This window comes from Tachysurus fulvidraco, chromosome 17 (genome assembly GCF_022655615.1).
Source record: "Tachysurus fulvidraco isolate hzauxx_2018 chromosome 17, HZAU_PFXX_2.0, whole genome shotgun sequence".
In the NCBI taxonomy this organism is placed as follows: domain Eukaryota; kingdom Metazoa; phylum Chordata; class Actinopteri; order Siluriformes; family Bagridae; genus Tachysurus; species Tachysurus fulvidraco.
The window spans coordinates 6,373,904-6,386,378 of record NC_062534.1 but is presented as its reverse complement, the minus strand read 5'-3'; the positions used below and the strand labels follow the sequence as shown (position 1 = coordinate 6,386,378).

Genomic DNA, 12,475 nt, shown 5'->3' with positions numbered 1-12,475 from the left:
TACTCATTTACATCCAATTGAAGAAATTGGATTGGGAAGATGAATTGTTTTATTCCATTAGTTAAATGATGTTTTTTGTTCCCATGTTATCACGGGGTGAAAAGAAAGAAAGAACTAAAGAAAGAAAGTAAGAAAGAAAGAAAGAAAGAAAGATAGAAAGAAAGAAAGAAAGAAAGAAAGAAAGAAAGAAAGAAAGAAAGGAAGAAAGGAAGAAAGAAAGAAAGAAAGAAAGAAAGAAAACTTTTAGACACGTTATACATTCAGTTGATTATTTCAGCCATTCAATTCTAGAAATAAGAAAAAAGAAAAATCAGATTTACTATAATCATCATTATAACCATGCTAATAATTCTTTATTCGTTCGTAAGAAATGGTCTAAGTACTTTTTGTACTACGATCTTTATGAAAGCAAAATTAGAATTCTTAAGCAACTGTAACATTTATTAACAATTAGGGAAAAAAAGTACGAGTGATTACAAAAATAACACACACACACACACACGCACACACACACACACACACACACACACACACACACACACACACACACACACACGTTTTTGATGTTATTTTTTGTAAATTTATACCCTATATCATTTACAACAGATAGATTATCTAATTATAAGATATAAAGGTTGTGTAGAACAGCGCGTGACATTATATGGGAACACTCAGTAATTAAAATTGATCTAAGGAACGTTTTAAATTGTGGTGCTATTAGTGTTTATAAAATAGGTTATAAGCATAAATATTTATTGATTTATATATATATATATATATATATATATATATATATATATATATATATATATATATATATATTTTTTTTTTTTTTTTTTTTTTTTTTTTTTTCTGAACAGGGTCTTCATAGAAAGTGGTTTGAATGGTCTGTATTTTTTTTTTTTTTTATTTTAGAAAAAAAATTCTGAAGCCTGAAAATCTCACAGTTAATACAGTGTGTTCATACAGTATGTGCAATAAGATTTCTGGACAAATGTATGTTTCAAATTCTATTTATGTATCTGATCTTGCAACAGAATGAAATGATTTTTTGAATTTAGTAAAAAAAATGTCTCAAACAAAACAAAACAAACAAAACAGAGTTTATTACATCTTTCTATTACTAAAAGTTTTTTTCTTTTCCTTTTTTTTTCGTACAAGATTCGAGTGACGATTTTGTGCTATATTAAAGCTGTGGATTTCTTCATCCCGCTCCGACTCTAATTCACATTAATACACATCAGTGTGTACTTGTGTCTGACATAAACAACTCTGATCAAGAAGGTGATTTATCCCATTTCTCCCCATGCTGAGACACGCACTCATGTAGCGCGTCTTTGTTCTGCTCCTGTCATGTCTCTGTCACATCCTGAATGAAGAACACAAAGCTTTTTCAAATTGTCACTGATGCCACTGCCAGGGAAGTAAACCTGTCAAATGAGGATGTGAAGTCAGTGCAATTCAGAGCAAGCATAGAAATGCCAGCGCAACAGCAAGGTTTTATTACTCTCTCTCTCTCTCTCTCTCTCTCTCTCTCTCTCTCTCTCTCTCTCTCTCTCTCTCTCTCTCGCTCCCCCCCCCTCTCCCCTTTTCAGAGACCTGGTAAATTTTAAATAAATAAATAAATAAATAAATAAATAAATAAATAAATAAATAAATGCACAGGGCTACTGCTTAGTTGTTGCAGCTGCAAACAAATAAGCGCTACCTCTTTCCCAAAGGTCTCTGGCATTTTATCTTTCAGCACCTCTTCAGCTTTTCTCAGCCCATCTTTCTCTCTCTCTCTTTCTTTCTCTCCCTCGCGCTCAATATCGATAAACACAGACATAAATGTCCACAATTACGCCGAGCCGAGCAGGAACTAAAGGCAAGGGATGGAGTTGCAAACAGGACATCACCATTCACGTGAACACATGAATCAACTGACATTTGATACGGTGAGTAGCGTGGGGTATCGGAGCCCTTTGCTGGCATGTGTAAGGCTGTGCGTGTGTGTGTGTGTGTGTGTGTGTGTGTGTGTGTGCGCGTGTGTGCGCACACGTGTGTTTGCGCCTTTGACGAAGCCAACAGTGTGCAATTTTTAAACTTTCCTGAAGGACAGTTATTAAATGTTTATAGTCAAGTTTAACCAATTAAAACATTTAAGCCATTTTTTTCCCTTTTAAGCAGCATCACTGATGACAGTGATATCTAGATTGGACAAAACCACAGGTCAATGTGAATCACCCCAAACTGAACCCCAGGCTCTTTTTTGACAGACAACCTTCCTTTGTCCAACTTAATCCGGGCAAGGCGAGATAAAATAAAAAAAAAAGGCATCAATAGCACAGTTGTCAAGGAGACATGAGCTGGCACTAATTGCTTATTCAAGAATATGCATGCTTACTCAAAAAAAGGCCATTAATTAGTGCAGAACGAATCTGAAAGTAGATTATGCACAAAGAAAAGTGTTCTTTATGAATTCCGCAAGAGCTTTGGGCCTTTTGCTGTAGAACGGCAATCAAATATCAGGGTGTGTGGAGTTATACTTTGTGAAATTAAAATGCCTCAGATGAAGATATACTGTATGTGATAGAACAAAAAAAAAAAAAAACACTGACTCAACAAGCATGACTGAAGATAAAAGTATGGCATAAAAAAGAGGGGAAAAAAGAGGCATACGTATCAGACATACTTATATTTAAAACAGCACTTTGTAAGGAAAAAAAACACAAGGAATGAAGGGAGAAAAAGCTCCAAGCTCTATAACACATTCCATAAGATCAGTTACACCAACTGATCATGACTTTCATCCAAAATCAGGACGTAAAGTCAGTCATAAACACACTATACTGTACTTAAGCACACAGTAGTATATCCATGTCCTCACAAAATACATGCATTTATTATGGGTGCTTTTCCCCAGTAGTTTAATTTACAGTAAAGGTTCCAATTACTAATCAGCAGGCTTTACTGTACTTCTTATTCATTCATTCATTTTCTGAACCATTTAACCAACACAGAGTCACATACTGTAGAACCTGAAGCCTATCCCAGGGAACTCAGGGACACCATGGACAGTGTACCAACTCATCACAGGACACCGTCACAACGTGAAAAATTTCAACATGCCAATCATTATTCAGTATGTCTTCAAACTGGTAGAGAAACTGGAGTAATCATTGGAGACTCCGCATAACCAGGATGAATCAAACCGCCAACCCGCTAATGTGCGAGACAAACATGCTAACCACTAGGTCACCATATCCATTTAGTTATAAATTAAGGCTATGCCAAAAGTTGGTACAACTTTGGTTACATCTGACTATTTAGTACATTTGTCATGACATAAGACATGACATTTTATTTTCAAAGCTCAACTCAGGTTCAGCTGTTGCAATGGTGCATTGATGTGAGATAATATTCGAGCTCTGGGAACAATATTAAATTCAATTCTAATATAAAATCCACCTATTCACAAGCTAACGTTTCAAATCAATGATGATAGTCTATTTTGTTCATTTAGGACACCACACAGTTAACAGCATGGGTGCACTGTATGGCTTCATTCACCATCACGCTCTCAATGAGCTTCTGATTTTTACAAATCATTCGCACTGGATACGAATCTATGCATGAATAATACAGAAAAAACAAAAAAAAAACATACAACAACATATTGGCATCACATTGAGCACCAAAGCAAGAGCATCTGAATGATCTTGAGACGTTCAAAAGAAATGGAAACTAATTTAGGACACCTGATTGTGGTCATTTTCTAGGCCCTTGCGCACTACATGAGATCACTCAAATGATCGATTTAGATAAATTCACCAAAACAGCATGTTCTAATGACCTTTTTCAACTTGTATCTTGTAATGAGTATATTGTATAACAACAATGCATAAACAATTCATTAAGCATATGGAAAAAATAGGGGTCTCTCATATTCCAGTAGTGATTTAAAAAAAGTTAAACATGCTAGAAAAAAAAACCAAAAACAATAAAAAAAAACAACTACAACAAATTCAAGCTTAAATGTGGTGCTATGGTAGTATTTTTCAGAAATTCTTTAATAAGCATCTCAGTCCATTTATTGCAGAAATGAAAGGAAAAAAAAATCCTAAACATCGAAAATTATACCGACACAGAAATTATGTTGATTTCTCGTATAGAAAATTTGTATTTATTTTATTGTTCAAGGTACATTCTATTTCAAACAATCATTAACTTAACAATATCTTAAATAAGGACTGAATAATATATATATTTCTTTCTTTTCCGAACGTAAAACTGGTCTCTCCATAATATCAACTCGAGCGGACAAAATAAAATTGTCAAGCTAACATGACTGAGCATAATAATATTGCACAAGGTGTGTGATATGATTCTGACCAAATCAGTAGATCTTTAGCAAAAACACATTGAATTTCAAAGATAATGTAAAAATGTACAGTCCTCATTAAAAAAAAAAAAAATCAAAAAAAGGAAGAAAGAAAGAAAAAAAAACAATAACGATCTACACGCCTTCCTCCTCACTCTATTTTGAATCCCATAACACATTCATAAAATTCAGAATCGTATCACGTTAATGCACACTTATTTTGGTTGCATATTGTTAAAAAATTCTTTGACAAAATATTCATGGGCTATAAGATCGTTGGACTTGATACACTATGAGGCATTACCTCTTGCAATGTAATAGTGAAAGTTACATCACTATCACAGACGCTAGCTCCTATGCTCAGGTTAGCAGAAAAATACATGTTGGGACACATAGAACAGAAATGTTCGAGTTAGTTGTTCAGAGCATAACTCAAATCACTTGTAGCATTCAAAAAAGTCCCTTGTGTTCTTAAATAGTACCAATAGCCTTTAAATAGTCCTGCATAGAAAAATAAATTAAATATGAACTTAAGTAATCTACTGATTGACAGATGACAGTGGTCTTCAGTGTTTTTGTCCTTTATGATTATTATTTTTTTTGTTTTTGTTGTTGTACGTTTTCTTGAATCCGTTTACGTCTCGATGGGATTGTTTTTGTCGTTTAAAAACTGCCTCACAAATACAAATAATGTCGACTTACAAAATAAATCAGATACGCTTACATGGCAAGCAGCTATGGAGATATTTTTCTTGGGTTTATGAATGTCCTGTCATGTGCCGTACCCAAAAACTTCAAGAGGAATCACATTTCGTTAGAACAAATTTCAATGGCTCCTTACAGAAACAATAGACGGAATAATCCAGACGGTTAAAGACGTTGGAACTGTCAGTGCTTTCAATTACAACTTAATCCACCAGAAAAAGTGTCAAATTAAAATCCGGTGGGGGGGGGGTTGGGGATTCCGAAAGGTTCATGCCTGTGCCCGGCTTGCCAATCTTCAACTCCGTTTCATTTTGTCATCCAAAGCACCCTAAAAATACTTCCAACCAAAAACAACGAACAAGGGACAATATGCATTACACTCATGATACGCTTTTATAACCCAACAATTTGTTTAAAAATAAAAATTCAAAAAAGCATCTGGTAATTAAAAAACAAAAGCAATAACTTGATGGAACCCATTTCATTAGCAGCAAACTACACTTGTTTATAAGATACTCTATAACCTCTCTTATAGACTAATGATTTTTTTTTATACTTTATAATGGCATCATCACTTTTGAAAAAATAATAATATTTGAAGTTACACAAACACCAATTCTAAGTTATAGTTTAGTGTAATGAAATCTGTGTCCAGTATTCCATTGGTCATGGATATTTTCTTTTTTCCAAAAAGGCACTTTTTTTGTAAGTAGGGGGCACATGAAGATGAGAGGCCTAAAATTTACTGAGTGCTGTCTGTTCCTCAAGTACTTGAAGATAGTCAGGGGTCCCTTGGAGTTTTGCTTTTAGTTCATAATATTCACTTTTGCGCTGCTCAACAACTATCTTACTGTGGTTGCCCCCTATCAATGACTTTTTTGTTTTTTTGTCATGTGGTTTCTCGGGGTAACGGATCTCAAAAGCACTCACCCCTATACTGTTGAAATCCTTTTTGTTCTCCAAGTAGTTGTGGAGGAACAGGCTGGACTCTCTTCCAGGTAGGAACTCCTCCAGCTCATCAATGGTACTTAATCGTTTCCTGGCGTCCAGCGTTAGAGAGTCCTTGTCGTTGTCTGCGCTGTTGCGTAAGAACATTTTCGGTCTCTGGGAGTCGGCAAACTTGAAGCCGGCATCTGAGTCTCTCAATCCACAAGTGTGGGCTTTGCTCATGTGCTCAATGGTCTGCGGGATAAAGGTCTCCCCGCCCAGGTCATCGTTTTTGTTGCATTTGTGGTTGTGCCTCCTCAGCTGGAGCTGCATGGAGCCACACTCCTGGTTGCCAAGTCCCTCCTGCCTCCCAGCAGGCTTTTTGTTTCGCCTGAGCACGAAGACTAACAGGCAGAAAGCAACAAACACTGTGAGGATCAAGACCACCAGGATGCTTAAAATCATGATTGACAGAGGCACCGGCCCACCAGGAGGCGCTTTCCCGACTCCAGCAGGTGACATTGACGTGGCCAGGGGGGTTGCGCTAGTCAGGATAAAAGGAGGCCTGGCTATGAGCTTAGGACACAGGATCTCGTTTTTCAGCTCCCTCAGCTCAGTGTTTGCAAACTGCACTGGGGATGCACATCTGACCTCCTTGGCAGCCACCCCCTCATTCAGCTTCTCCAACCACAGTTTCAAAGCGACTAAATCACATGAGCATTCCCAGGGATTGCCTTCCAGATCTATCTGAGTGAGGGATTTGAGCTGGTCCAGCACGCCACTCACAGGCAAAGTCATAAAGTGATTGTTCTTTAGATTCAACCGAGCAAGAGGCACACCAGCAAAAATGTATGCAGGGAGGCTTCGGAGCACATTGTTGTTTAGATACAAGAGCTGCAAATTTGGCATGGAGTCAAATGTCCCCGCTAACACCTCCTTTATAGCATTATATTCCAAATACAAATACTGGAGGTTACTGAGGCCGAGGAACATTTCCGGGTGAAGCTGCTCAAGCTGATTTCCATTAAGGTATAGCCTGCGCAGGTTGGTCAGATTTCCAAACACACCTTTTTGAACAGTGGATATTTGATTACTGCCCAGGTGTAAGAGATCTAATCCTTCAAACCCTTGGAAGTCAGTGGGGCTGATATTTCTAATGTAATTACCACTGAGGTGCAACTTCTTGGAATTTGGAGGTCTGGGTGTAAGATCAGCTAGACTCTGGATATTTCTTTCCTGACAACTCACACTGATGCCGAAATCAGATGGATGAGCTTTGCAAACGCAGGGCTGAGGACAGGAAAGGGGAGGGATTCGGGTTTGGTAGGATACAATTTGGCCATTTTTACCCACTGGAATACCAGCAACAATTCCATTCCCATAGATTTTGGAGGGGTTTGTAGTTTTCGGCGCTTTGGTAACTGAGGGTGCTATTGTAGACGGTGCGATGTTAGATATGGTGTGTCCAAAATCTGGCTGGGAAGGTGGCATCCTCACATCAAAGTCACTGCCAACTCCGAGAGGGCATAGTTCTTGTTTATTGGTCTCTTTCAAAAGTCGGCCATATAAGTCACTGGGAGTCTCACATATAGCCTCTCCAATGAAAATGTTATAGGGCATATTCTCCAACCAAGCTTTCAGAGGTAACAAATCACAAGTGCAATTCCATGGGTTGTCATCCAGTTGCAATTCCACTATCCTTCCAATATGCTCCAAAACTCCAAGGTAGGGGAGCTTCTGTATCCGGTTTCCTCGTATATCCAAGTGTGTGAGGGAGGCAAAGCGGAATATGTTCTCAGGCAGGCTCTGTATAAGATTGTCATTTAGAATTACAACCTTTAGCTTATGTAATTTGTTGAAGGCTCCCTTCTCAATATACTTGATTAAATTGTAGTCAGCCTGGAGGTATTCCAAGTTTTCAATCCCCCGGAAAGTGTCAGCTCTGAGCTCTTTTAATTCATTGTTATTTAAGTGCAACTGTTTTAATGCACTGAGTCCCATGAAGGCCCCTCCCTCGATGTTCTGCAGCTTGTTGTTGCCCAGCTGGAGAGAAACTGCGTGCGTGAAATTCAGAAAAGTGTTTGGGTAAAGAATGTACAAAAGGTTTTTCTGGAAATTCAAATGGTAGAGGCTGGATTGTGGAGGGAGCAGCTGCGTTGGCCTGTACACAGTTATTTTCTCACAGTTCACATAGAGGACGTTCTCAATGGACATGCAAGAGCAGGCACTGCAGGTCTCGGCTGAGAGTTCAGTATCCGAGTCAGAAAATGCACTCGATACGGAAAAGGCCAACAGTACAAGCAGCAGCATTTTTGCCTTTTAAAAATCCCCCAGAAAACCATTTAGCAACCTTAGAGGAGGGGGAGAACAAACAGAAAATCAAAACAAGTATGGTTTGCACATTTTTACACAGCAATATCTATAGTTTGCATAGAAGTACTGTATTAGAATCTGACTCAACCTTCTGCGCATACAAGTTAACAAAATTGGTCTTTGCTTGCTGTCTAATTGATCGACTGTGATATACATATATAATAAGAGCAACTGCTAAAATGGCAACTAAAATATATCAGATAAAATCAAGAAAAACTCATTTTTTAAATTAAAATCCAATTCAAAGGACAAAAACCCTTTCCACACGAATTGAGGGCATCATTATCATGCAGGGTGTACCAGAACAGCTAAGCAAAATTTTTATGTGCTAGTAATGTGCTTTCAGATTCTCGATTGATTCTCAAACACTGTGCGCGAATGATATAACAATCAGCTCTGAATAACCGAAAAACTCACCAGCAGCGTCCGAAATATCGCCTTCTCTCCAGAAGACACCGTACTTTACACGGGACCTGGAGAATTTGTCCATTCAGGCTCCAATTTCAGCCTTCGCGTCTCTTCCAGTCAGCCTCCACTTGTCCTGAACGCACATTCTGCCATTAATCCCCGAGACAGCCGAGCACTGGAGGGGCATAGCAAAAGCTCAGGAGGACAAATTCACCCGAAAAACCAACGGAGAACTGAAGAAAGGCGCATTTCTGCATTGACTCGGCTGTGGAAATTGCGCCGGCATTCTTCGCTTCACACGCAAGGAGAGGCCAAAAGGAAAAGGGACGTTGATGATCAGATCTCCTTTTCAGTTACCACCCCCAAACAGTTCCGGAGACTTAAAAGAAATCACGCTTTTCTTGATTTTTCCCTAAGCACTGATAAACGCTCAACTCACGCTCTCCAAAACGATGCGCTCCGATGTGATTGCGAAAAAGCGGGGCGAGAGACAGTGCGCTCCCATATTCAACGAAGGCAGATGCGGAGGATGAATAATTCAGTTTTAGTCCCGGCGTAGTTCAGCAAAGAAAAGAAGAAAAAAAGAGAAAAGTCCGCGCTTTAAAAAGACAACGAAACTCGATTTGGAAACGACTTATTCTTCTTCCTGCAGACTTTGGTGGAATAAGGACGCCAGCGCGCGTCAGAGAGATCGAGTATTCCACACCGCGGTGCGTTTGCGCACGGTGAAAGAGAAGAGAGGAGGGAGGAGAGGGAGAGGAGAGGAGAGGAGAGAGGGAATGCAGAGATGGAGAGATGTGGAGGAGGAGGAGGAGGAGGAGGAGGAAGAAGAGGAGGGGGGATTATAGGGCGATAGCGAAGACTATTGAACTCAAGTTTAGCTAAACAGCACCCCAAAGCAAAGTATATTTTCTAAAGAAAAAAAGGGAAAAAATCAAACAAACTTGAATGTTATGAAGAAAATGAAATGCGGTTGATTATTTCTGGATGCGCAATTTGCGCCCCGACAATTGTTTTTTTTTTTTTTTTTTGCGCTTTTTTAGTGTGTTGTGTCATGTTGAATCTATATTGCTCTTTATAGTCGTATTCTGTGTGAGCTGTAGATCCAAGTCGTGTCCACATGAAGCCCCTTGTGATTGATGTGAGTAAAGCTGACAAACTGCAGGTGGTCGGTAGTCCTCTATCCTAGATTCTGGACAGAATTATCACACATTTTCGACCGAAGGACAAAACAGGTCAGGAGTGATATCGCAAAAATTAAATAAATAAATAAATAAATAAATAAATAAACTATGTGAAAAGATCGGTTCAGTGTGACATTCTGTTATGGAAGGGGTTAGGTTTGAATATAGAGGTGAATTAAAGTTAAAATGGTGCCCCCATCTGGCACAAAAGTGAACTTTACCACACATGACTCATTTCTGCTGTTGATAATAAGCTATCTCACCTGCATGGTCATTATTATTATTATTATTATTATTATTATTATTATTATTATTATTATTATTATTATTATTATTATTGGATTCTGTTATCCATCACATCGGGTATAAACCCATCAGACAGTTTGTCACAACAGACACCACTGTCATCTATCTAACACACACACACACACACACACACACACACACACACACACACACACACACACACACACACATAGAACAGACATGCACCCAGTTAATACCTCCGTAAAATCGAAAAGCAGAGAACAGCTGTCTTGCAAGTGATTGCAAGGCTCACCTTTTTTTTTTTATTTAAGACCCATGAAGGCAGCCTTCTCCTCCAACTGCTCCTCTGAGAGAAGTTGCTGAGGCGTGCAGTGTACAGTAGCAAAAACAGCAATTTTTTCCTTGACAAAAGAAAATAAAATATCAAAATAGAATCTCTTCCTATCCACACTTGCTGTGTAGCAGTTTACCTTTTAAAATTTCAATAATGTACACTCCTGGTGATGAAAAGTACATGATGAACTTTAGTTTCAACACCCTGTGTTTAGCATGAAGCGACAGCAGTCGTTCAGTTCAACACAGGGAAGTTGTGCTTGTCGTTTTCCCTCTCTCGGGTTTCTGCCTTTGATATGGTAAGCAGCTGCCTATTTTTAACGAGCAGTAGAAAAAAAAGAATCACACAAAAATGGATAAGATGGTAAGTAGTGGTGACATTATTTTGTTGTTGATGCTTGTTTAGAAGCTGCTTGTTTGTGATTTTTTTTTTTTTTTTTACTCATTCACTTTTACACCTACCAGTCATCTGCCTTTCCTTAGAGAGTTAAAGGTTTAATACTTTAAATGGGGTTCTCCCATGGTCAGAATTTCTGCAAAGTTCTGATATGTCTTTACGAATCTTAAGAAAACTGTTCATGATGTGAGGAGACACCCTTAATGGAACTGGCAGTCCATTGTAATGCACCATGTACTCAATGTTCATACAATTTATTGGTTAGAATCGGGAACAAACTGAAGAACCCAAAGACAACCAACATGGGAAGAACATTCTCAGAAATCCAAACAGACAATAGCATAAGTTCTGGATTGAAGGATGAAGCTACAGTAGGAGGCGGCAGCATTACAGTACTGTACCTGCTGTCTGACGATCTACAAGGTTCTCTATATAATTCTAGGTTTTAATAATAGTTTTAAAACTCTTTAAAAGAAATGTTCTTGTTTGTTTGTTACCTCTGATGTACCGTTCTAGTGTAGAAAATCTCCCTCTCTTCGCAGGTTGCAAAAAGCTTATGCAAATTAGTTCCATTTTGGACTAAGTGTCCTTAAGTACTTAATGGATTATCTTAAGGCTCCATATCTGTGCAGACTCAAGCATTCCTTAGGGTTTTGACACTAGATTATAGTGAATTTAGTTGCCTATAAGCCATTTTACCCCCTTTCTTACTCTGTTGCTATATTTATGTCAATAAATGAACATGCTTGTGCATCCATAAGTGGAGAAACAAAACAAGAAAAGGATATCACCCAGTTCTAACAAGCCAGTCTACCTTCAGTTTAGCTTTTTTTCTTACTTCACCCTAATTACATAAGAAATAAGAAAATTACAATTATTACAAACAAACAAACAAACAAGCAAACAAATAAATACATGACTGCACACACCATCAAACCAAGTTAATGCATTTTTATTGGTTTAATATTAATTAAATACCAGACTCCAAATTTGCTTTTAGGATAAGGATGTGAAAGGCTAAAGTCTACTCTTATATTCTTAGGAAAATGCTAATGGTCAGTGTACTGCAGACAGTTTACTGCTTTAAGATGATAAATAATTTTTATTTAAAAAGAATTCACAGGGAAGGAACTGCAAGTTTTATGGTTTGGGGATTTTTCTGCAGCAGCTGATGGGCTTCTTATACAGCTACAACGGAGAGCAAATGCAATTGTTTATTAGAACCTCCTTTAGCATGATGAGGTTCCATCACTGTGAGCATCTCCCAATCAGCCTCAAATTGTCATGCGAGACAATGCACACTTCCAAACTGCAGAATGGCTAAAGCAGTTCCTTAAAGCTCAGAACACTGAATTAATGAAATGGCCAGCCAAGAGTCCTAAGCTAAACCTGATTGAAAACCTCTGGAAAATCCATGGCGACAAAGTTATTACTAAAAAAAAAAAAACACTACATTTAGTTTTAGTACTGGAAGAGACTGGAAGAAGAGTGAACCAAAATCTCAACACATCTATGCTA

General features: G+C 38.2%; 1 protein-coding gene across 2 annotated transcripts; it reads right to left on the bottom strand.

The window, feature by feature from the left end:
• Positions 1–4,033: 4,033 nt before the first annotated feature.
• slitrk4 (SLIT and NTRK-like family, member 4) lies at positions 4,034–9,568 on the bottom strand. Of its 2 annotated transcripts, XM_027154555.2 has the most exons (3): positions 8,786–9,567; positions 5,999–8,345; positions 4,045–5,405 (listed from the first exon to the last, which is right to left on the bottom strand). In XM_027154555.2, the coding sequence occupies exons 2-3, from the start codon at positions 8,303–8,305 to the stop codon at positions 5,397–5,399; spliced, it is 2,316 nt and encodes a 771-aa protein (XP_027010356.1). In that variant the 5' UTR covers positions 8,306–8,345; positions 8,786–9,567; the 3' UTR covers positions 4,045–5,396. The 2 variants fall into 2 exon arrangements, with proteins under 2 accessions (XP_027010355.1, XP_027010356.1); XM_027154554.2 differs by having other exon boundaries at positions 4,034–8,345; positions 8,786–9,568.
• Between the last annotated feature and the right edge of the window lie 2,907 nt (positions 9,569–12,475).